The 22,664-nt window shown below is 58.2% G+C and overlaps 1 protein-coding gene across 7 annotated transcripts; it reads left to right on the plus strand.

Moving 5' to 3' along the window:
• The first annotated feature begins 416 nt into the window (after window positions 1–416).
• EPN1 (epsin 1) lies at window positions 417–21,721 on the plus strand. 7 transcript variants are annotated; one of them, XM_031007780.3, is made up of 11 exons: window positions 417–710; window positions 3,820–4,149; window positions 11,378–11,627; window positions 14,858–14,982; window positions 15,285–15,359; window positions 15,855–15,938; window positions 17,711–18,014; window positions 18,643–18,753; window positions 18,908–18,994; window positions 20,674–20,931; window positions 21,096–21,721. In XM_031007780.3, the coding sequence occupies exons 2-11, from the start codon at window positions 3,922–3,924 to the stop codon at window positions 21,302–21,304; spliced, it is 1,731 nt and encodes a 576-aa protein (XP_030863640.1). In that variant the 5' UTR covers window positions 417–710; window positions 3,820–3,921; the 3' UTR covers window positions 21,305–21,721. The 7 variants fall into 7 exon arrangements, with proteins under 7 accessions (XP_030863640.1, XP_030863641.1, XP_055226602.1 ...); XM_031007781.3 differs by having other exon boundaries at window positions 503–710; window positions 3,800–4,149; XM_055370627.2 differs by having other exon boundaries at window positions 521–710; window positions 3,800–4,149; window positions 18,911–18,994.
• The last annotated feature ends 943 nt before the right edge of the window (window positions 21,722–22,664 follow it).

Raw genomic sequence — 22,664 nt, forward strand, 5'->3', positions numbered from 1 at the left:
GTATGTCCGACCCTCTTCCTCGGTTCTGGGCTCGGGTGGGGGTTCCCTTGGCAAACTGCGGGCCCCTGGCTGGGACGCCCCTGCTGCCGGCGCCGGCAGCCTCGAGGCCTTCCCTGCTTGCGCGGTGCGCTCCTCGGGGTCGGCACAGGCATAGCCCCGGGGGACGTGAGGTTCCCGAGTGCTCTCCCACCCCGCCGACAGGAGGGATGGTGGCCAAGCGGGCCGGGGCGGGCTTGGCGTGGGTGTGCCAGGAGCTCCGCGGTTGCCGCCAAGCGAGCTGGAGCTGACCCTCGGCGTCCCGTGAGCACCCCGCGGATCCACCCCCCCCCGCCACCGGAGCGGGCGGAAGTGACGTAGAGGCGCCTAGCAACGGGGCCCAGCGCGCCGGAAGTGATGCCTTCCAGGTTGGCTTGGCTGCGGAAGCGACTCCTGCCGGGGCGGGGTGCGGCACGGGAGGGCGGGGAGCGCGGCAATTTCCGCTTCCGGTCCGTCGCCTTCTTCTGTTGCTTCCCGTCTCCTCGGCGGCTCCCCTCCCCCGCCCGGCTCTCCGCGCCCCTTCTGGGCGGCGGGGCGGCGGAGCCGTCGGCGTGCGGCCCTCCTTGCGTTCGTGCGTGCGCCCGTGGCCCGGCGCACGCCCCGCGACACCGAGGCCGAGCGGGGCAGGGGGCTGACCGCCATGACCCCCCAGAGCCCGGCGTGAGGGGGCCGAGGTGAGCGCGGGGCGGAGCGCGGGGGACGCTGGCCCGCCTGCTCTGGGTGTTCGGGCCTGGGCCGCGGCGCGCGCGGGCTCGCGCCTGGCCAGTTCTGGGTGTCTCTGGCGGCCTTTGTGTCTCTGCTCCTGTGTCGGCCTTGACTGCCCCCGTGTCGGTTGTCTGTGTCTGTCTCTCTCGTGTCTGTGTGTCTGTCAGCGTCTGTTTCCTGTGGGCCTCTGCCTGTGCCTGTTTCAGTGAACTTAGAAAAGGGTTTGGAGATAGGAGTGTGTTTGTGTGTCTGTCCCGGGTCTCTTTTTCCTCTGTCTGTCGTGTCTGTGTCTGTCAGGATTTGTTCGTGTCTCGTTGAGTTTCCGAGTCTTCTTTTCCCTAGGTGTCTCTAGCCCTTCCCTGCGGGCTTTTCTGCCTGTGGTGCAAATCTTACCCCCGCCCCGTCTTCGCATCTGAGTTTTGCCCCCATACCTATCACCTCCAATCCTGAAGTTTCTTTCCAGGAGTCTGTTAACTTGGTCTAGAATCTGCCCCTTTTCCCCAGTTTTCTGAGTCTCTGGTGTGGTGGTGAAGAGCCCCAGGCTTGGATTCAGAAGCCCGGCTGCCTGCTAAGCTGTGTAATATTTGCCAGGTGATAGTCTCTATCTCAAAACCTCAGTTTCCTAGTCGTAGGAAATCCGTAGTTCGTAGGCGTTCGTAGGCATTCGTAGTTCCTACATCATAGGGTCCTTGTGCATGTAAGTTGAGGTGATGCTTGTAAAGTGCCTGACGGTATCTGACACATAGCAAGTGTGTAATTACTGGGAGCTCTGGTTTTTATTATTACAGTGCTTAGAGATTTTTACACAGTAAGTGTTAGATATCGGTCGGTTATTGGAGTACTCCTTGGAGAACTTTGCCATATCCTTTGTATTCTTTTTAATGTAAGAATTCTCTTTGAATCAATTTAATTTGAAATACAGTCTCATTCTAAGCAGTATCTGAGAAATTTCAGCTTTGATGTGCTAGTTGGGTATTTTTTTCTAATGCACGGCAAATAAGTACAGAGTATTAAGATAGTGCCTTTTCTGCCGCCACCCTTTTGGAACTGTTTTCTGTTTTTTCTCTGATAATAATAGCAGCCAGTGTTATTGAGCGCCTACTATCTGTGGGGCACAGAGCCAAGCACTGTATGTACCCATCTTATTTAATCAACAGGCCTGCCAGGTAGGAATTCTTTCATTTCAGAGTTGAGCAAACTGTGTCTCAAGGAGGTGTGCTCTGCAGGTAGCTGATGTGGCCAGGATTGGAACCCACATTTTATATTCTTTGCCATTAGATTCCATTTTTCTTATCTCTTATTTCTCAGCGCCAGGTCTCTTTTTGTTTCTGGGCCTCTTTCTTCCTTGGCCTCCTGCCTCCCTGTCTTCCCATGTTCTTGTATCTGCTGCTGCTTGTGTCTTTCTCATTGTGTCTCTGCCTAGCTCCCTCTGCCCAGGTTTCTATGTGTCTCTTTCTGTCAGAACTGTCTTCTATTTCTTCTCAGTCCCCTTCTCTGCATTTGTTACATCATCTCTTCATCTTAATGTATTAGGCTGGGGCTGATTTGGTACTTTGGAGAGTTACTTTTTAACTAGCTACATCTGTCTTCAGGTGCCTGGCTCTCTGGCCTGAGTTGGAAGCAGAGGCCAGCCTTTCTCTGTCATCCGTATCTTCCCTGGGCTTACATCATGGTGGGGCTTTGAAAATCTCCCTCTGTGGCTTCTTGGAGCCGCATAGATGGGTGATCAGAGCTGGCTGTGGAACCAGGCTGCTCCAGGAGTAAGATGTGTGTCCCTGGGCAAGGGGCTGAACCTCTGTGTCTCAGTTTCCACCCTGTGAGGTGGCTATGAATCATGGGATTGTTTCAAGGATTAACTGAGTTAATACGTGTAAAGCGCTTAAAACAGTGCCTGGCATGGGATAAGAGCAGTGCGAGTGTCTGCTGGTGTCATCATCATTTGCTTGACTCTCCTTCTGTTTCTCGTCACCAGTCTTGGGATGGGTTAATTTAATTTAGGTTAATTTAAAAGTATGAGTTTTGGAGTTCAGGTGGGCCTCGGGTTGAGTCTGCCCTGCCATTCCTGGTGTGTGACCTTGGTTGAATTATTTAACTTCCAGGAGCCCAGTCTCTGCATGCAGTGTTGAAAAAGTTAATGTCCCTCTTGTGCTGAGCGAGCACCTGGCACACAGCTGGGACCCAGGCAGTGGGGCTGTTAGGTTCCTTATCTCTCCTGAGCCTTGGGCTTCCGCTATCCTTGGGACGTCTGGTCTTCTGGCTTCCCCGGTTCTTCCTGCCGCCCTGGGTTGGCTCCCTGCTCCTGCCCCTGTCTTTAATCCCTTCATCAGCCTTCTTTCCAATGTGTCCTTGTTTCTGCTGTGGGTTCCTGCCCCCTCTGCCCTTGTTCCAGAGGTCTCTCCTGCCCTCCCTCTCCACTTCCTCCTTGCATGGTTTACTGAATGGTTTTTCTGGGCCAGCTTCTTTGCTGGGAAAAGCCACGTGCAGACAGACATGTTCTCTGCCCCCGTGGGGCCTGTGGGTTGACCTTAGCTACAGAATCAGACAAGAGAATATAAAATCATGAGGGAGACTGAGTTTACTGATGAGGCCCCAGGGATAGATGACCGTGATGTTTGGGTATGCACCTGGGAAGTGTAAGCAGAGCCCTTGGGGTGAGTGGATATCCCTGGATGAGGAAGAAGGAAGAGCGCATGGGCAGGACGGAGGGCCTCCTGATGCGCTGCCGGTGTTTACAGGGCGTCAGTTCTCTAGATGACCGCATGGAGCCCCATTTGACAGAAGAGAAAGCTGAGGTGCAAAAGATCCAGCCCGCCCAGGGTGGCCTTGCCAGGAAGTGCTGAGCCAGGTTGTGGGGCTGCGATCTGCCACTGCATATACTGTGCCTCACTGAGCAGGGGCCCCAGCAGGAAGGAGGCAGCCTGTTTGAGGAACTGAAACATGGATGGGGTTACTTTGAGACCTAGAGGTTAACAAGGGACAGAGCCTTCTGGGCCACAGTTAGGAACTCATCTTTGACCCTGAGGGCTCTGGGCAGGCCATGTCCCATTTGTGTTTCCAGAGGTCCTCTTCCCCTCGCAGATGCGGTGACCTGCCAGCACCTGCCGCAGCCTTCGTCCGGGAGTTGCCCCATCTCTCCACGCATCAGGGGCCCTGTGCCCCTTGCTGCTGCAGCCGGGCACCATGTCGACCTCGTCCTTGAGGCGCCAGATGAAGAACATCGTCCACAACTACTCAGAGGCGGAGATCAAGGTTCGAGAGGCCACGAGCAATGACCCCTGGGGCCCATCCAGCTCCCTCATGTCAGAGATTGCCGACCTCACCTACAACGTTGTCGCCTTCTCGGAGATCATGAGCATGATCTGGAAGCGGCTCAACGACCATGGCAAGAACTGGCGTCACGTTTACAAGGTCAGCGTCCTGCTCTCCTCCCCAGGCAGGTGCAGGGGCTCAGGTGGGAGGACAGGAGCCCGTGTTGTGCACCCTGCCTGGGATGGCATCCCGGTTCTCAAGAGGAACTGGAGAAGAGTAAAATCTCTCTTTTTGTTTAATGAAGGCAACGAATATAAGGCTGAGAAGTTTGGAGCCTTGTGGTTAAAATCTGTTTTTGAGTGAGTGGTGCGTTCGTAAGATTCATGTGCTGAGGAGGCCTGAGAGGGCCCACAGTGCCCATCTCTTCTGTGTGCCCAGACACCCAGTTCCTTTCCTCACAGCAGCCAAGTTTCCGCTCTGGGCCCCATCTACGAATGCCTCTCAGGCAGGTGTGTGCTCCCCGTGGCACAGGCGATGCCACGCTGGGGATGAACGCCGGAACGGCACCGTGTTCTCACACTCCTTGTCAGACTCAAAAGCCTGCATGCTGTTTGCTGACATCGATCTGACAGTGAGAGAGACAGGACCGTAGGGATGGAATGCAGATAGCAGGTTGGTGCTTGCCAGGAGTTGGAGGGGAGGGTCACCTACAAAGGGCAGCACAAGGACATTTTGGGGGCAGCGGGACTGTTCTGTGCATTGAGTGCCGTGGTGGCTTCGTGGTCTCTGCATTTGTCGGAACTCAGACTGATGTTAAAATGAGTGAGTCTTGCCACATGTAAGTTAGACCCCGATTTAAAAAAGGAAGATGAGACTTTATCTTAGACATTGCCTATCAGGATGTAAAAGATTTGCCACTTTTTTTTTCTCTTACAACTGCCGAACTGTCAACTCTATGCATTGGTCATAATTTATTTAACTAGTGTCTTGTTGATGGATTCTTTTGAAAAGGATTTTGCAGTGTTTTGCTTTTAAGAATGAGATTGCCATGAATATCCTTGTAGCTTTTCTGTTTCTTAGAACTGGAGTTGCCGAGTCAAGAGGCTCGTGCGTGTGTAATTTTAGCAAATGTGGCCAGAGTGCCTTCCATGGATGTGGCCTAGTTGCTGGTTCTGATCCACTGACCACACATGCAGATGGCAGGTTTTGGGCCAAAGGGGTCGTGCCTGTGAGCAGGACTCAGCGACTGGGTTTTCAGTTTGCTGCTCTTGGGGTCCAGGGGCCTTGGCATCCCCACCTTTGGTCTTTGGTTACTGTGTTCGTCGTGTTACGGCAAAGTGGCCAAGGACATGGGCTGGGGCTGGGTTATACTCCCAGTGGCGGGATCTCAGGCTCGTCCCTAAATCTCCCTCTGCGAGGGCCCATGGAGTCGATTCACGTCTGACTTGGGGCAGGGGCTGGTGAGTGTTAGACTCCTGCTGTTGCGGTCCCGTCGGCAAGCATCTGCAGAGGGCCCGCTCTGGGTGTCTTGGTGCACGAGACCAACAAGGCCCCACCCTCATGCGCTTAGACCTGGGCCTGCTCTGGCGGAGGTCGCTGTCCTTGCTGATCTTTGAGACTTCTGCCTAGGCGAGGGTGGTTCCCTCCACTCACAGATGAGGAGGCTGAGGCCCGGAGCATTGCAGCACTTACACATGGGAGCAGGGGTTGAGGCTCGTTTCCTGTGACTCGTTTTCATACCCATCCCGACACACCAGGATTGGGTTGAGTCATAGATTGAATCAGTTATTGGTCATTTATTGTGAAGGGCTGGGTGGCGTTTGTTTAGTTGAGAATCTTGGAAAACCCTGGAGGTGCAGGTGAGCCTCTTTGGAGGCAACGAGGAGGGATGGGGCTAGAGGGGCAGGTGGGGCTGGAGGGGTGGGTGTGCAGAGGTGATGAATCCAGAGGGGCCCCAGATGCAGATCCTTCCTGGCCAGTGGCTGGGGTGATGCTGCTGGGGGCAGACACAGAGTGGCCTGTGGGCAGGGCTGGCAGGTGCCAAGGCCTGAGAGTCTGCTGGGGAGCATGTGGTGCTGGCAGCCGGGGTGGACGGCAGGACAGGGCAGTGCAGGAGAGGGGACGTGGCCTCCAGTGCCAGGCGGGGCTTGGGCTGCTTTACTGAGGTATAATTTGCACACAGTGAAACCCAGCCTTTCGAGATAGAGTTCTCTGGATTCTGACAGATGCACATATTTCATAACTGTCATCACAGTCAAGGCATAGAAGGTTTTTGTCACCCCCAAGACCTCCCCTATGGTTTTTGCCCCCCTCTGGGACTCTCCCCCCAGGCCTGGCTGTTCCTGCTGTGTCCGCCATCCCTGCAGCATCTCTTGATTCTTGGGACTCTCCTTTCTATGCTCCCCACAGCAGAGCCTGTAGGATCCCCAGCCCATGTGGCTGAGGACACGGGGTTCCCGTTCCACCCTGAACCACTGGTTCCTCATGCTGGGGTGGGGTTCAGCCTCAGTTCCCTGGGGGAGGGTTGATGGCGTCTGGAAACCTGCTTTGGTTGCTGCTTGTGCTGCCTGCTGGACACTGTCCTGAGAGCAGCTTTGTGAGGTCAGCATGTGTCACTGTTGTCCCTGCTGTGGCATGCGCCGATAGCTGAGCATAGGCACAGGGCAGGGGCCCAGGAGGGGCTCCCTGGGTCCACGTCTAGCCAGCGCCTCCCTTCCTGGCTGACCACTTCTATCCCGCAGTTCCCTTCTGGAAGTACGGGTGATGAGGACAACCCCACAGGCCCAGAGGCCCTGAGCCACTGTGAAGCTGCTACACCCCCTTTGGCCCTCTCCGGAGCCCTCTGTGCTAACCTGTTCTGGCATGAGGGCGAGTCCTCTTGCTTCCCACCATCCCTTCGCCACATGGTCTCATCTTGTCACTTCAGCCCCAGGTGGTGGGTTGTGCAGGAGCAGTCTTTCCACTTTGATGGATGGGGAAACTGAGGCCCAGAGACGGGGGAGGTGGCCTGCCGAGGCTCGTTGGGGAGCTGGGGCTTGGGCCCATCTGTTCAGAGTCCAGGCTGTCCCACCCTGTGGCCCTGCTGGCTGGCACTTTGTGGGCCTTATTGTCCCCGTGGAGAAGGAGGGTGAGCTGTGGGGGCCTTGCAGGCCTGGCTCTGCACGGCCTCCCTGCATGGCCTTGGGGGTGAGTCTTGGTGAGTAAGGGCCGGCGTTTATTTGGTACCTTGTATGTGTAGCACACACAGGTTCTCATGAAATCCACGGTTGCCCTGTAAAGGAAGTTCTTTTTCTCCTTTTCCTCTGTTTTCCAGATGAGGGAACTGAGACATAAAGGAGCTCAGCTCTACCTTGCAGGAGGTGGTAGAGCCAAGAGGAGCCCCGAGCCCACCCTCTGGGCCCTGCACTGCCACCTCACTTCTGAGGAATGCAGGGTCTCAGTCTTGGCTTTAAACCAGGGGTCAGCAAAGTACAGCCCACTGGTGAAATCCCACTCACAGCCTGTGTTTGTAAATAAAGTTTTATTGGAACACAGCCAGGCCCATTCATCTGTGGCTGTGAAGTAGTTGAGACAGAGAGTATATGGCCTGAAAAACTGAAATGTTTTTCATCTGGCTCCTTACAGAAATGTTTGCTGATCCCTGTTTTAAACTTTATTTCTGCATTGCAGGATGTCCTTGATAAAGCTGCCTTTAACATTAAAAAGGACTATCATTTTATGCAGTTGCCCACTGCTTTTTGGTTGTTTTCAGAAAAGCAAAGGAGAAATAATGACTTATTTTGCAAACTTTTTTTTTTTTTTTTTAACTTTTTTAGAGACAAAGTGTTGCTCTGTAGCCCAGGCTGGAATCCAGCAGTACAGTCATAGCTCACTGAACCTTGACCTCCTGGGCTCCAAGCATGGTTGAGGAATAGCTGGGACCACAGGCACACACCACCATGCCCGGCTAATTTTAAGATATTTTAAATTTTTTTTGTAGAGATGGCGGTCTCACTGTGTTGCCCAGGCTGGTCTTGAACTCCTGGGCTCAAGCGATCCTCTTGCCTTGGCTTCCCAAAGGGCTGGGATTATAGTCATGAGCCACTACACCTGGCCCACTTGCTCACTTCTAAAATAAGGTTTTAAATTTTTCATTAAGAAGTTGTATACTAAGCACATCATGAATGTATAACACAGCTGTTACGCATGTGGACACCTGTGTAGCCTTCACCTAGAGGGAGGTAGAGGATGCATCCAGCCTTCCAGGTTTCCTCAGGAGACCTGTCTCCCACAGCACCGTGTCTGACTTCTGTCTGCCAAGACTGTTCTTGAGCTTTATATATGTGGAGTCACACGCGTGGTCTTTTGTGTCTGGCTTCTTTTGCTCACCATCACCATCAGGTCAGCAAGGTTGACCGTGCTGTTGCATAAAGCAGTTGTTCATTTATTTTGAGAAAGAGTCTCACTGTTGCCCAGCCTGGAGTGCATTGACATGTTCTCAGCTCACTGTAGCCTCTGCCTCCCGGGCTTAAGCAATCCTCCTGCCACAGCCTCCCAAGTAGCAGGGATGACAGGCATGTGCCACCACGCCTAGCTAATTTTTTGTTATTTTATTTATTTATTTTTTTAGAGCTGGGGTTTTGCCATGTCACCCAGGATGGTCTTGAACTCCTGGACTCAAGCAATCCACCCACTTTAGCCTCTCAAAGCACTGGGGTTACAGGATTTTGCCACTGCACCCGATTTTATTTATTTATTTAATTATTGTTTCTTATTTATTTATTTATGAGACGGAGTCTCGCTGTGTTGCCCAGGCTGGAGTGCAGTGGCACCACCTCTGCTCACTGCAACTTCTGCCTCCCAGGTTCAAGCAATTCTCCTGCCTTAGCCTCCCGAGTAGCTGGGATTACAGGTACCTGCCACCACGCCTGGCTAATTTTTGTATTTTTAGTAGAGATGGGGTTTCACCATATTGGGCAGGCTGGTCTCGAACTTCTGACCTCGTGATCCGCCCACCTTGGCCTCCCAAAGTGCTGGGATTACAGATGTGAGCCACTGCGCCCAGCCTGTTTTTTGTTTTTTCTTGAAACGGAGTTTCGCTCTTGTTGCCCAAGCTGAAGTGCAGTGGTGCTATCTTGGCTCACTGCAACCTCTGCCTCCCAAGATCAAGTGATTCTCCTGCCTCAGCCTCCTGAGTAGCTGGGATTACAGGCGCATGCCACAATGCCTGGCTAATTTTTTGTATTTTTAGTAGAGATGGTGTTTCACCATGTTGGCCAGGCTGGTCTCAAACTGCTGACTTTGTGATCTGCCCGCCTCGGCCTCTCAAAATGGTAAGATTACAGGTGTGAGCCACCATGCCCGGCCTTATTTATTTATTTTTAAATGGAGTCTCACTCTGTCTCCCAGGCTGGAGTACAGTGGCGTGATCTTGGCTCACTGTCACCTCTGCCTCCCTGATCCAGGGGATCCTCCCACCTCAGCCTCCTGAGTAGCTGGGATTACAGGTGTGCACCACCACGCCTGGCCAGTTGTTTTGTGTTTTTAGTAGAAACAGGTTTCATCATGTTGGCCAGGCTGGTCTCGAACCCCTGACCTCGGGTGGTCCACCTGCCTCAGCCTCCCATAGTGCTGGGATTATAGGCGTGAGCCACCGCACCTGGCCTCGTTTCTCTTTTATTTCAGTGTACGTGGTAGTCCCGCTGTGTGAGCGTGCCATAGTTGATGTATGCATTTCACTGTGCGTGGGTATTCGCACTATTTCCTGCTTCATAATCTTTTTAGCTGCGATACCAAAGTCCAGAGAGCTCTGGAAACAAAAGTATTTCATGATCCGTTCGGCACAAAGTCTGACCCAGACTGAAGTGAGGTCGTTCACATGGTGTCTGTTGGTCCCACAGTAGTGTGGCTGTTGGCACGACTCTGCCTGGCGCATTCTGTTATGTGTTGTATGTACGTTATTTTCCTGGTCTGACCTCAAGAAAATTCTGAATTCCAAAACACAAGGGCCCCAGGAGTTCTGGACCTGGGACTGCCTCTTGGCTTGGGGTGTGATAAGGCATAGCAATGGCTTACCTGCTTTCCTTTCTTTCGTGTAAATACCTTGAGGGCCGGTTAAAGACTAATCTCTGATTACGCTGTCAATACTGTTAACACACCTTTGAAAGGCCTTGCCAGAGCTAGGTCCAGCTGCCTCAGAGGGTGAGGAGATATGAATGGCCCTGGCATCTTTCCTGGCAAATTTCTCCTTGGTTCAGACGGAGCTTAGCTGTGACAGCTGACTCTTCCCCTAGGAGCCCTGGGTGGGTTTCTGTGGCTCTGTGAAGGCCCTGGAATCCCCTGCAGAATCAAAGTTGTGCCGTTTTTTGAGGTCAGTGACCAAGACACCCCCTGCAGAGCCTTAAGGGGGCCATGACCCCTCAAGCCCAGGACTTGAGCCTGAGCTAGGGAGAACCTCAGAGACCTTGGTCCCCCCGCCCCCACTATTAATTTCAGCTTGTTGAAAGGGAGTTTGTTTTCGTAGTATAAAATACAAACATACTAAAGGGTGCAGATTGAACGATAATGTTCCCTCCGCCCTGTCCTTTTGCTCCTGGTGGTGTGGAACCTGGGTGCCCCTCCCAAGAGAGCCCAGGCCTACACAGGCCCTTGCGTGGATCTCTTCCCTTCTTGCAGAGGTGATAAACTACTGCTCCAGGCTGTTAGTACCAGCGTGAGGTTTTACAGTCAGAAATACACATTTCAAACTAGTACTAAGACCCCCTTCATTGTGATTTAACTAATGTGGTTTTCTTGGCCGTGTTACTTTAGATTTTAGTTGTAAAGAAATAGACAGGGCTCCAGGATGCCAGGCAATGCCCACGGTGGCTGTGGTGCCTGTAGCTGCCATTTCCTCTTTTATTTGGATTGAGATGGAGCGCCTACACTGTGCAGCCCCCTTCATATCGCACAGTTCAGTGGCCTTCGGCCCATTCACAGTGCTGGGCGACCACCTCTGTCCAGCTCCAGAACGTCTTCATTGCCCCAGAAGGAAAACCCATAGCCTTCAGGTGGTCCCTCTCCATCCCTCCCTCCACCCCTGGCAACCCATAATCCACTCCGTCTCTCTGGATTTGCCCATTCTGGATGATTCACGTCGATGGAATCGTAGGCTGTGTGGCGTTCTGTGCTGGCGTGTGTCGCTGAGCGCAGTACCTCTGCGGCTGGTCCCCGTCACAGCGTGGGTCCGTGTTCATTCCTTTGCATGGCCGTGTTGTATTCTGTGGGGACAGATGTGTGTCCACCCGCTGACGACAGGTGGGTTGTGGGCCTTGCACCCAGTCAGCCGCCCCAGAGCCTGGGTCGCAGGCAGTCTCCGGCCCGCCTTGTGTCCGGTGTGCTGACCGGGCATCCCTGTGCCCACTCGCAGGCCATGACGCTGATGGAGTACCTCATCAAGACTGGCTCGGAGCGCGTGTCGCAGCAGTGCAAGGAGAACATGTACGCCGTGCAGACGCTGAAGGACTTCCAGTACGTGGACCGCGACGGCAAGGACCAGGGCGTGAACGTGCGTGAGAAAGCTAAGCAGCTGGTGGCCCTGCTGCGCGACGAGGACCGGCTGCGGGAAGAGCGGGCGCACGCGCTCAAGACCAAGGAAAAGCTGGCACAGACCGCCACGGGTGAGTCCCTCCCTGCGGTCCCTGACGGCCTAGAGTCTGTCCTCCGCCTGCTGCGGCTCCCGGCACCCAGCCGCCCACTGCTTTCTCTCCCAGCCAGGAGGGACCGAGGCATCCCCCTTTGCTTCTCCTCACCTGGGCCCCTTGCTCTGGTCTCACTTGGGCCCTTTTTTTCCCTTAGCACCTCCCATGCAGCAGCTCTGGGACCCTTCGTGCCTCTTGCCTCGTGCCCCAGGGCAGGCTTAGAATTGGGAACTTTTATTCCGCTCCCCCATAGGCTCAGGGCCTGAGGGTGATCAGTGCTGGGGACAGGGCTCTGAGGGGACACGCACAGTGACCCCCGAGGGTGCTGTCCTTCTCTCTGCGCTGAGATGAGGGGAACATCGGAGAGGCAGAGGGGGGCCTGGAAGAGCCACAGAAGGAAGGCCAGAGCCAGGGCCTGCAGGTTGCACCAGGCATCTGGGCCTGTGTTAGGAGCCTTGACAGTGCCTTCTGGAGGTGGAGGACTCAGTCTGGTGGGTGGTGACCAGCACCGAAAACAAAACTTGAAATAGTGCATCCCACATCGTCAAGCCAAGATCTGTCCCAGGAAACATTTCCAGTTATGTGATGGCTGTGTGGGTCTCGGGCTGTTCCGGGAAGTGTGGTCTATGTTGGCCGGGGGCTCACAGCCGTGAAGAGGCTAGTCCGGCTGCTCAGGACGGGAGGGAGGCTGGAGAATGTCTGCCAGGCTCTTCTGCTCTCCAGGAAGAGTGGAGGTGCCTCGGTTAGTGGGGATACGTGGGATGGGGAGGGGCTGCTAGAGCACTGCCCTGGAGGTGGAGGTGGGTCAGCCAGGCCGGTGCAAACAGGAGGAAGGGCCTGTGGCCCTCGTGGGGTCCGGCTCGAGGGACTGGACTTGTTTGGGGAAGTCTAGGCCTTCTGTTTGGACGGGTCTCATTTGGGATCACCTTTCAGCACCCACGGGGAGACATGGGTGTGACAGGGTGTGTGCGGCCCTGCCTGGGACTCCAGAGTAGGGACCCACGAGCCGGTAGATGGCGTGAAAGCAGAGAGAGAGTGAAGTGGAGGGAAGGAGGCCGGTGTGGCGTGGGAGTGCTCAGAGCCAGGGACACCAGGAGGGAGTGTAGGCGGCAGAGGGGGGCTGGTCAGCTCGAGGCAGGCAGGCAGGTGGGTGGGTGGCGGGGTTGGGGTGGACGGAGGAGGGACATTGGCAGTAGCTCGGAGGAGAGTGGGAGCTTCAGGTAAGAGGCCTGAGGGTGGGACATCCTGGCTTGGGGGTTGTCAGACTTTGTGCAGGGCCAGAGCTACGTCCTCTGCGTTGCTGGCCACGCCTTCCCATCCCAGCTGCCTGGCCCCGTCCGCTGGCGGTTGCTGGGAAGCAGCTGCACCCCTCCGCCACTCACCAAGGTCTCCGAAATTTGAATTTTATGTAGTTTTCACGTGTCTTTTTTAAGACTTTTAAGTTGTTATTTAATTTTTTAAGGGTACTCTGAATTTTCGCCCATCTTGGTGTATTCTTTTCATTTTTTCCAACCATTGAAAAATGTAAAGGCCTTTCTTAGACCTTCTCAGGCCAGCTGTGGCTGCCACTGTGGTGTGCTGGCCCCTGTCTTGGAGTGAGTTGTGTGGAGGGCTGTGGCTGGGGAGGAGGATGGGGGCAGCTAGGGAGTGCGCCCTGAGACCCTCAGCGGGCGGGGAAGGGCCTGTGGTCTCCGGGCAGCACCGAGGCTGGGTGCTCTGGTGATGGGAAGGCCCAGGTGTTGCTGGCTGGGTGCCAGTATTACCTGTGATGTGGGAGGTGGGGTCCTCAGGGCTGCTGGGCATCGGATTTAGCCACCATCAGGCTGGGGGGTTAGGGGCATTTGCAAGGTAGAGGTTGGGCAATGGGGTGTAGATTCCCAGCACTCACCTCTGAGAGTCCCTAGAGCTTAGGAGGAAGTCGCAGGGGCAGGGAAGAGCAGGAGGGGCCACAGGGGTGTGGTCCTCCCTGTGCGCTGGCCTCACCTGTGCCCCACGCTGCCCTTCCATCTGCCCATCCCCTCAGACGGCCGCTTACCCACCCAAGTCCGTCAACCCCTGCTGGTTCTCTTGTCCTTTCCTCACTCATAACCCCAGATGGTCACCCTTCGGCCCCGCTCTGCCGCCCACATGCTCCCTGGAGCATCCCATGCACTCAGCCCTGCTGGGCACACCACACGGGGGCCAGCCTGGGGGCCCCTGGACCTGGTGCAGGTGGGGCCACCACACAGCTGCCTGCTGCGGCTCCGGGCAAGGGGAGCCAGGGCCTGCTCATCAGGGAGAGGCCTGGGCCTGGGGAGTGGGTTGGGTGGGGACACAAGTACAGGACACAGGGGCAAGGCGGCGTCTTGGAGCTGGAGCGGACAGAACTTGCTGACCAGTGCACAGTGGTTGGGAGGGCGGGGCAGGAGAGGCAGGGTCCGCCCTGGGGCTTTGGAGGCTGGGGCGATGGCCCTGTGCTCGGCGGGCCTAGGGCCTGGTTGGAGCCTGTCCTCTGCACTGTGGAGGGGGCAAGGGTCCACAGGCCTTGGGGGTGGAGAGAACAGTGTCAGGACAGAGTTTGAGGGAAGGCGGGGTCGCTGAGAGGATGCTGCAGTGGAGGCCGAGGATATCTCAGCACCTTCCTGGAGGGTCCGGCCCTGCCTTCCTGTGTCCTCTCTCTCCCTTCCTCTCCTGCTCCTGGAACCAAGCAGGACCAAGGGCTCCTCGCTAGCCCACTCCCTAACCCTGACTAGGCCTTGGATCCCGCTGTTTCAATGGATGCTGTTCTCCCCTCTGAATTCCAGTTGTTTCCTGCCAGAGCTACCATTCTCAACAAGCCCTGGAAACAGGCCTGGAAAACCTGGGAGGAAGGACCTCCCATCCCCCAGGGGCCCAGGGACAGACCCCAGGCACGCGGAGAGTCCTGGTGGTGGCAGGGCTCAGAGGTTCCTGGGGTTCCCCAACCTGCTTATCAGACCGACTTTTGCTCTGGTCCTTCCCTGATGCCCGGCCCCTCCCGTGGGTGAGGCTGCCTGCATCCCCACCCTTCCTCCTCTGAGCACCTGGCGTCTGGTCTCCGCCTCTCAGTCCTAGTCTTGGCCTGCAGAGGTTGTAGGGTGGGGGACTTGGGGGTGGGGTTGGACACAGAAGCCCCCGTCTGTCTAGGCTGTGGGGTTTCCTGTCTCTCGTTCCCTGGTCTGGGTCTCACGCGTTTCTCACCCGCCCTCCAGCCTCATCAGCAGCTGTGGGCTCAGGCCCCCCTCCCGAGGCGGAGCAGGCGTGGCCGCAGAGCAGCGGGGAGGAGGAGCTGCAGCTCCAGCTGGCCCTGGCCATGAGCAAGGAGGAGGCCGACCAGGTACTGGGCGTGCAGCTGGGGCTGTCTGTCCGCCACCCGCCTCCACGCTTCACCTCAGGCTCCCTCCCAGCCAGGCGTGGGCCTGGCCCTCACTGTCGCTGCTCCACATGCTGTCACTCGTCTCCTCCCCAGTCCTGCCTCATCCTCACCCCGCCTTCCCTCTGCGTGTCACTCTCTGCCTGTCCCTCACTGGTTCAGGGACCCCCAGCCCTCTCTCTCTTCGGCTCTATCTGACCCTGGCTCTGCCTCTGACTCTGCCTCTGGCCCCTCCCGCCATGCCCCTCACACTCTCTCTCCCCCAGCCCCCGTCCTGCGGCCCCGAGGACGACGCCCAGCTCCAGCTGGCCCTTAGTTTGAGCCGAGAAGAGCATGATAAGGTCAGAGCAGCCTCCCTTTCCTGCCCCTGCCAGGGGCTCCCCTCAGACCAGCCCCGTCGCCCCTTCCTAAGTCACCCACCACCATCCTGCTGGGCCCGAAGCCCACAGGCTCACGCGTGTTGAAACCTCAGTACCTTCAGCCGTAGGATGTAGGACCACAAGTCAGACAGAGCCTGGGTGGTGGCCAGCACAGCTGTGCCAAGGTTGCTCTGGTGACCAGGGTCCCTTCCTCCCCCCAACGCAGGAGATAGCACCGAGGCGGGTGCCCGTCCTCCCCGGGTGCCCCAGCACAGCACCCCACTCCCCTTATCCCCTGTCCCACCTGACCTTTGACCCAGGTGCCCCATCCCCATTTCATACATTGTCCGCATCCCATCGAATCCTTCAGCCGCTTTCGTTGGGGTGGGAGGGGTTGCTGGGGCTTCCAGGCTGAGGCGGCATCTGCCCGCGGCTCACGTTCTCATGTCTCCCTGGCCGCTGCCCGTGCCCCAACAGGAGGAGCGGATCCGTCGCGGGGATGACCTGCGGCTGCAGATGGCAATCGAGGAGAGCAAGAGGGAGACTGGGGGCAAGGAGGAGGTGAGCGGGGCTTGTTCTGCCCTCCCTGGCCCCCGCAGGTGTCCGTCCGTTCCATCGCTCATTCCTGCATGGCCAGGTCCCTGGAGCTGGGCACTGGGTTTCCAGGCTTGGTCGGCCTCTCTGTGCCTCTCCCTCCCTGCTGGGCTGAGGCCGGTGACTGACCAGGCTGCCCTGCGGCCACCTCCTGTGGTCAGCGCTGGCCATCCCCCTTCGGGCTGAGCACGTGAGGGCCACCACCGGCCGCCACAGCTGAATGGGGAGGCCCAGAATAGGCCAACAGCCTGGCATGGCCACAGGGAGGAGGGCGCAGGGCTCGCCCATCTGTCACACTTTGTCGGGCACCTCCTTGGTGCCAGGCCGTGTGCTGCACACCCAGGGCCTGTTGGTGAGCGAGGAGGCATGGTCCCGCCCTCGCGAACAGTGTTTCTGTGGTGTCCCCGTGCTCTGCAGCTGACTAGCAAACCCTCCCACGACCTTGTGCTTCCAGGTCACGCTTCAGTACTTCTCTGACGGGCCGCTGGCTGGTTGTTTCGTGTCAGGGCTGAGGTCACTCATTCCTCTGGGCCCAGGGCATCCACACTGGCCTTGCCCTCCAGCCTCCTCCCCTGGCCTCTCCCCGGTTACTAGTCTGTCCCGAGTGTCCTCACAGCACAGTAGCTGCTGCTGCTGCTGCTGCCCCCAGGACAAACTCGTCGGGCTGGGTTGGAGTTGCCTCGTCAGCCTGTACACTGCTATTGGTCTCAGCAGGTCCTGAGGCCAGCCCAAGTTTGAGGGGTGGGGACAAGGCCTCCTCTCCATGGGAGGCGGCAGACAGCTTGTGGCCATAAGTGATCAGGCACAGTGGGACTTTCTTGGTAGACGGAAAGCCTCTTTAGGTTGGCCTCGGCCAAGGGGTCTCTATCAGTGTCCACCACAGCCCAGTGACCCGAATAAGGGCTGCCTTCATGGGGGAGCACCAGATCTCACCCATCTCTTCTCCTGCCCTGCCCTGGACTCAGCTCTTCTCCCCTTCCCATCCCCCACGGGGCCTTTGCCTCATGGGTGCTGACTGGAGATGTGTGCATGAGTATGTTGGGGGCATCTGCACGTTCTGAGACGGGCTCTGGTTAGCTGGGCCCGTCGTGTGCCCACTTCCAGAACACAGGACCATGCATGCGTGTGCGTGTGGCATGGGAAGACGTGCAGTGCGATGACTGCGGGGTGACAGTGGGGCAATGGGCGTGGGAAGGCCTGCAGCGCGATGACTGTGGGGTGACGGCGGGGCAACGTAGGGGGCATCATGAGGGTGCTCAGGGTGACCTGAGTGGGTTCATGGGGGGCTTCCCAGGGGAAGGCATGGAGCAGGGGCTGGCCAGTCTGGCTGAAGAAGGCACGGTGGGCAGAGGGAGGATCAAGCTGCTTCGGGTCGAGCGAGGGGAGGGCTTGGCCTCCATCCTCAGTCAGGGCTGGGCAAGGACCTGGGAGCAGGTGGAGTTAAGGGGCTGCCCTGCTGCAGTGTGGAGAATGGATGTGGGGCAGGAGTGGGGCTGTGTTGGGGCTCCCTGGTGGTGCCCTGGGGTGGGGTAGGTGAGCAGGGGTGGGCCGACCCCAGGACGGATGAGGAGGGAGGGCAGGTGGTGTGTTTGGGGCCTGCCTCCGTCTCACCCCTTATGGATGGCTGCTGTCTGGACACCCAGGGCCTGGCCGCCTCCCCCGCCACGGGCCCCAGCTTGGTCCCTGTCCCAGGCTTCCCACCACTTCTTCATGCTCCTTCTCTTCTCTCTCCCCCACAGTCGTCCCTCATGGACCTTGCTGACGTCTTCACGGCCCCAGCTCCTGCCCCGACCACAGACCCCTGGGGGGGCCCAGCACCCATGGCTGCTGCCGTCCCCACAGCTGCCCCCACCTCGGACCCCTGGGGCGGCCCCCCTGTCCCTCCAGCTGCTGATCCCTGGGGAGGTCCAGCCCCCACGCCGGCCTCTGGGGACCCCTGGAGGCCTGCTGCCCCTGCAGGATCCTCAGTTGACCCTTGGGGTGGGACCCCAGCCCCTGCGGCTGGGGAGGGGCCCACGCCGGATCCATGGGGAAGTTCCGATGGTGAGTGCGTGGCCCACTTGCATGCAGCCCCTACGCCTGTGTGCACCTGTCTTTGGTTGACTGTGCCCTTGGACAGGGACAGATCGAGCCAGTGGCGCCGGGCAGTGGTGGGGCGTCCTGGGTGCAGGGGAGGGGGCAAGGGAGGGGGTCAGATGAGAGCCCAGGACAGGGCGTGTGAGATTGTGCCTTGGAGGACATGGGGGGTGTGCTGTGGGGAGGGGATGGCAGCTCAGCTGAGGGGCAGAGAGGCTGTGGCCAGGGCAGAGACTGTGTGACGTAGGCATCTGGGGAGGGTGGTGGGTGGAGCTGGGAGGTGCAGGTGGAGAAGGGGCCTGACACCCAGCTGGACAGGGGAGGGGTGGGGGAGCCGTGGGAGCTGAGGGAGGGCTGGGCAGGTCTGGCAGAGGCTGCGGGGAAGCCCCTCACCCCAGCTGGGGTCCCAGGGGCAGAGCCTGGCAGAGAAGCCCAGTTGGAATTTGAGTGTGTGTGCGGGAGGCCGGGTGGGGTGGGCTTCTGGGGGGCAGGGGGGCTTTTGTGTGAACAGCCACAGATTCGGAGGCAATGGTCCCCCCTAGCCATCTGGGCAGTCAAGGTTGCCAGCCCCTCATGCTCTTCTGTCCTCACCCAGGTGGGGTCCCGGTCAGTGGGCCCTCAGCCTCCGATCCCTGGACACCGGCCCCGGCCTTCTCAGATCCCTGGGGAGGGTCACCTGCCAAGCCCAGCACCAATGGCACAACAGGTACTGGAGTGGGGGTGGGAATGGAGCCCCGGGTGGGAGTGAGTGGGAGAAGTTAGTGTTGAGTGTCCTAAGGGAGGGGTGGACGCCTGGACTGGAGGTGGGGGCTGAGGCGGGGCCCCAGGGAGGGGCTGAGCAGAACATCCTGACCCCACAGCAGCTGGGGGATTCGACACGGAGCCCGACGAGTTCTCTGACTTTGACCGACTCCGCACGGCACTGCCGACCTCCGGGAGCAGCGCAGGTGAGCCCCTGCCCTCCTTCCCAGTGGCCAGAGGGAGCCTCCCCTAGCTCTTCAGGAGCCCATTCCCCTGCTGTCTTTGTCCCACTCCAGGCAGGGCCAGCTGGACTTAGGGATGAAAAGTTCAGTTGGGTAGAGTGGGCCAGAACCATCCACCTGTCTTTGAAAGAAGTGTGCATCTTTATTTTAGAGAAATTGCAGACTTAGAGAAAAACTGAGAATTGTTCTCAAGGTTTCCCACCCGAATGTTGACCTCTGACCCGTCTCTGCCTCCACGTCGCTTGAGTGACTTGCAAACTCTCCAGGTGTCTCAAAGAACACGGACTGTCTTGTCCTGTGCAGTGAGCTGCGTGGACAGGGGTTTGGAAGGCAGCCGAGGCTCCCCTTCCGGGTCGCCACTCACCTGCTGGTGGCTCCTGGGCTGGCCAGGGTGCGTCCTCATGGGTGCTGCCTTTAGCTGCCCTGGCTCCTTGGGGTTTTCAGCTGGCGTAAGCCGGCGCCCATTGCCGGTGACGGGCCCATCTGCTGAGTCCTGAGTGGCTCTTCCGTCAGGAGTGCCCGAGGTCATGGTGGGCCACTAGTGCTTCGCCACGGCCCTCAGCCGATACCTGTCTGTCCCGTGATGAGTCGGGTCAGCCTTGATCTCTTATTTTTATTTTAAGTGAGCTGTTACTGAAGAGCAGGTTGTGGTACAGAAACCTGTTTCCACTGATGAAAGGCTGGCAGCTTTCGGGGAGTGAGCTGCACCCACGCTTCCCTCCTCTCGTTATCTAGGTTAATGTAGAGCAACCTTCCAGCATGCAGTTTTCCTTCTTTTAGGCCCTTTTTTGTCCCATACAAATGTGTGCATTTTTTCAACATTAGATAGAATTCTTAAATCTATTTAAAAAGAAAATCAGGCCAGGCGCAGTGGCTTGCGCCTGTAATCCCAGCACTTTGGAAGCTCGAGGTGGGTGGATCACCTGAGGTCGGGAGTTCAAGACCAGCCTGACCACCATGGCCAAAACTCCATCTCTACTAAAAACACAAAATTATTACCCAGGCATGGTGGCGCACGCCTGTAATCCCAGCTACTTGGGAGGCTGAGGCAGGAGAATCGCTTGAACCCAGGAGGTGGAGGTTGCAGTGAGCTGAGGTTGCGCCATTGCACTCCAACTGGGGAAACGAGTGAAACTCCGTCTCAGGAAAAAAAAAAAAAACCAGAAAATCAGACCTCCAGCCAACAGACGTCTTCACGCTGGCCTGGAACACGTGTCTGCGCTGTCTGTCCACTTGGAAGCTCCCTCTGGGGCTGTGTACTCAAGGAGCGTCTGAGGGCAGGCTCCTCTGAGCCTGGAGGCACCTGTGAACAGGCCCCTGCTGCCTTCCCCCGCGGGCCTGTAGACCCTGGACGGCCCCACCCTGAAGCACTTGCTGCCCTCTGGTTGTCAGAGGGTGACACCTGCTTCTGTCGTCCCTCTTGTGTTTGCTCACTGGAATCAGACCCACCTTATGGGAATCTGGGCTGACGTGAGGTTTTGGCCTGGGCAAGCGATGCTCCCGCTCTGCACCTCAGTTCCTCCTTCCCGAGGTCTCTGGGCACCGGGCTGTTTGAAGCGCCCCCTATGATGGCCTATACTGCTCCCGGGTTGGAGCCTCACTGCTGTCTGCCCTGTCTGAGCCCCTCTCCCGGCTCCTTCCAGGAGAGCTGGAGCTGCTGGCAGGAGAGGTGCCGGCCCGAAGCCCTGGGGCGTTTGACATGAGTGGGGTCAGGGGATCTCTGGCTGAGGCTGTGGGCAGCCCCCCACCTGCAGCCACACCAACTCCCACGCCCCCCACCCGGAAGACGCCGGAGTCATTCCTGGGGCCCAATGCAGCCCTCGTCGACCTGGACTCGCTGGTGAGCCGGCCGGGCCCCACGCCGCCTGGAGCCAAGGCCTCCAACCCCTTCCTGCCAGGCGGTGAGTGTGGGCCCATCACCTGCTCAAGTCCTTCCTGTGGGTTCCACCAGAGGAGGTGCCTCACGGGGCAGGGACACTTCGCCCTTTGCCTGCACATGCTGGATGGACACAGGTGGGCTGCGCCACTGACTCCACTCCGTGTCTCTCGTTTTCTCTTCCTGCAGGAGGCCCTGCCACTGGCCCTTCCGTCACCAACCCCTTCCAGCCCGCGCCTCCCGCGACGCTCACCCTGAACCAGCTCCGTCTCAGTCCTGTGCCTCCCGTCCCTGGAGCGCCACCCACGTACATCTCTCCCCTTGGCGGGGGCCCTGGCCTGCCCCCCATGATGCCCCCGGGCCCCCCGGCCCCCAACACTAATCCCTTCCTCCTATAATCCAGGGCGGAAGGGGGCCTGGCTCCATCCGGCTGCCCCATTCCGGCTCCCTGGGAGATCAGTGTTGTGAGTGCATGTGAAATGGGGGATCCCCACCCCCACTGCCCTTCCCCTTCCTGGGGCCCACTCACACTACACCCTCTTCCTTTCCCACCCCACCTCCCCGGAGAGAAACTGGACATGGGGCCTGGGGAGGGGAGCTGGCCAGAGGAGGACCCCTTTCCCGTGGCATTAGAAGGGGGAGGGGTGGCTGGGGCCCCCACCCGTTCCCCCTCCCTCCAAACTCCCAACCCCCAGTCAGTGTTTGAGCCTCCTTGTTCCCCTCACGCACCCCCTCACGCACCCTCGGTGAATCCTTGGTGATGATTTTGGCAACTTTGGGAATAAATGGCAGTTCCCACGGGCTTGGCACCCCCAGATTCCCATCTGTGATTTCGTGTGTCCCCCAGAGCCCCTTCATCCAGAGACCCAGGGCTCAGGTCCCGTCTCTGTCTCGGGGGTGGCTGGGAACCAGCCCCTCTGTCTCAGAAGCCCCGATTTCCCTGACCCTCCCAGGTCAAGGGATGGCTGGGTTGAGGGTGGACGGTGCGAGGCCTGGCGGAGCTGTAGCCCACGCAGGTCCAGGTGGTCGGGAGGCCACTCGTGGCCAGACGCTTCCGGTGCAGGAGGCCTTGCTCTTGAGGGGACACCAGGATGAGGTCAGAGAGTGCACTGGGGTTCAGGGAGGAGAAGAATCCTGAGAGATGGCACATGTGCAACACAGGTCACCGTCGCCATCGCCCGGGCCCACCGCAAGCATCACTAATCCATCCCTGCACTCCTGGAAAGCCGGGTCAGCCTCTGCCGGCCGAGCTGAGTGGACTACCAGGCGCCTCCTGGTTGTCCTCTGTGTGCTCTTGTCCTGGGCTGGACCACACCTGGTGAGACTATCCGGGAGAATCCTCGGGCCGCCTTGTGAGGGGGGTGTTGCTGTCATCTCCAGGGCTAGGTGACAGCTTGTTGCAGGCCCCACAGCCAAGGCCTCAGGGATGGGGATCTGGCCGTGTCTGTTTTAAGCAGAACAGGCTGTTCTTCCATGTGGAGTCTCCCTCCGTGATCCCCTGGGGTCAAGTCCTGACGGCTGGGTTTGCTCCCTCAGTGACTCCGACAGCTCTTGTCTCAGAGGTGCTGGCGTGAAGGCTGTATGGGGCCAGGCCCCTGGGGTCAGACTTCTTGCCCGTTCTGCCCGGGGGATGCTCTGGGCTCAGGGTGGGGCCAGACAGCTGCATCACAGGAACACTTGTTATGGGTCGGGGTCCAGGGAGCACCCAGCCAGTGGAGTGTTGGAGGCCACTGAGAGGGACATGACTGTGGTGTCCGA

The sequence above is a fragment of the Gorilla gorilla genome, chromosome 20 (genome assembly GCF_029281585.2).
Source record: "Gorilla gorilla gorilla isolate KB3781 chromosome 20, NHGRI_mGorGor1-v2.1_pri, whole genome shotgun sequence".
NCBI classification, from domain to species: Eukaryota; Metazoa; Chordata; class Mammalia; order Primates; family Hominidae; genus Gorilla; species Gorilla gorilla.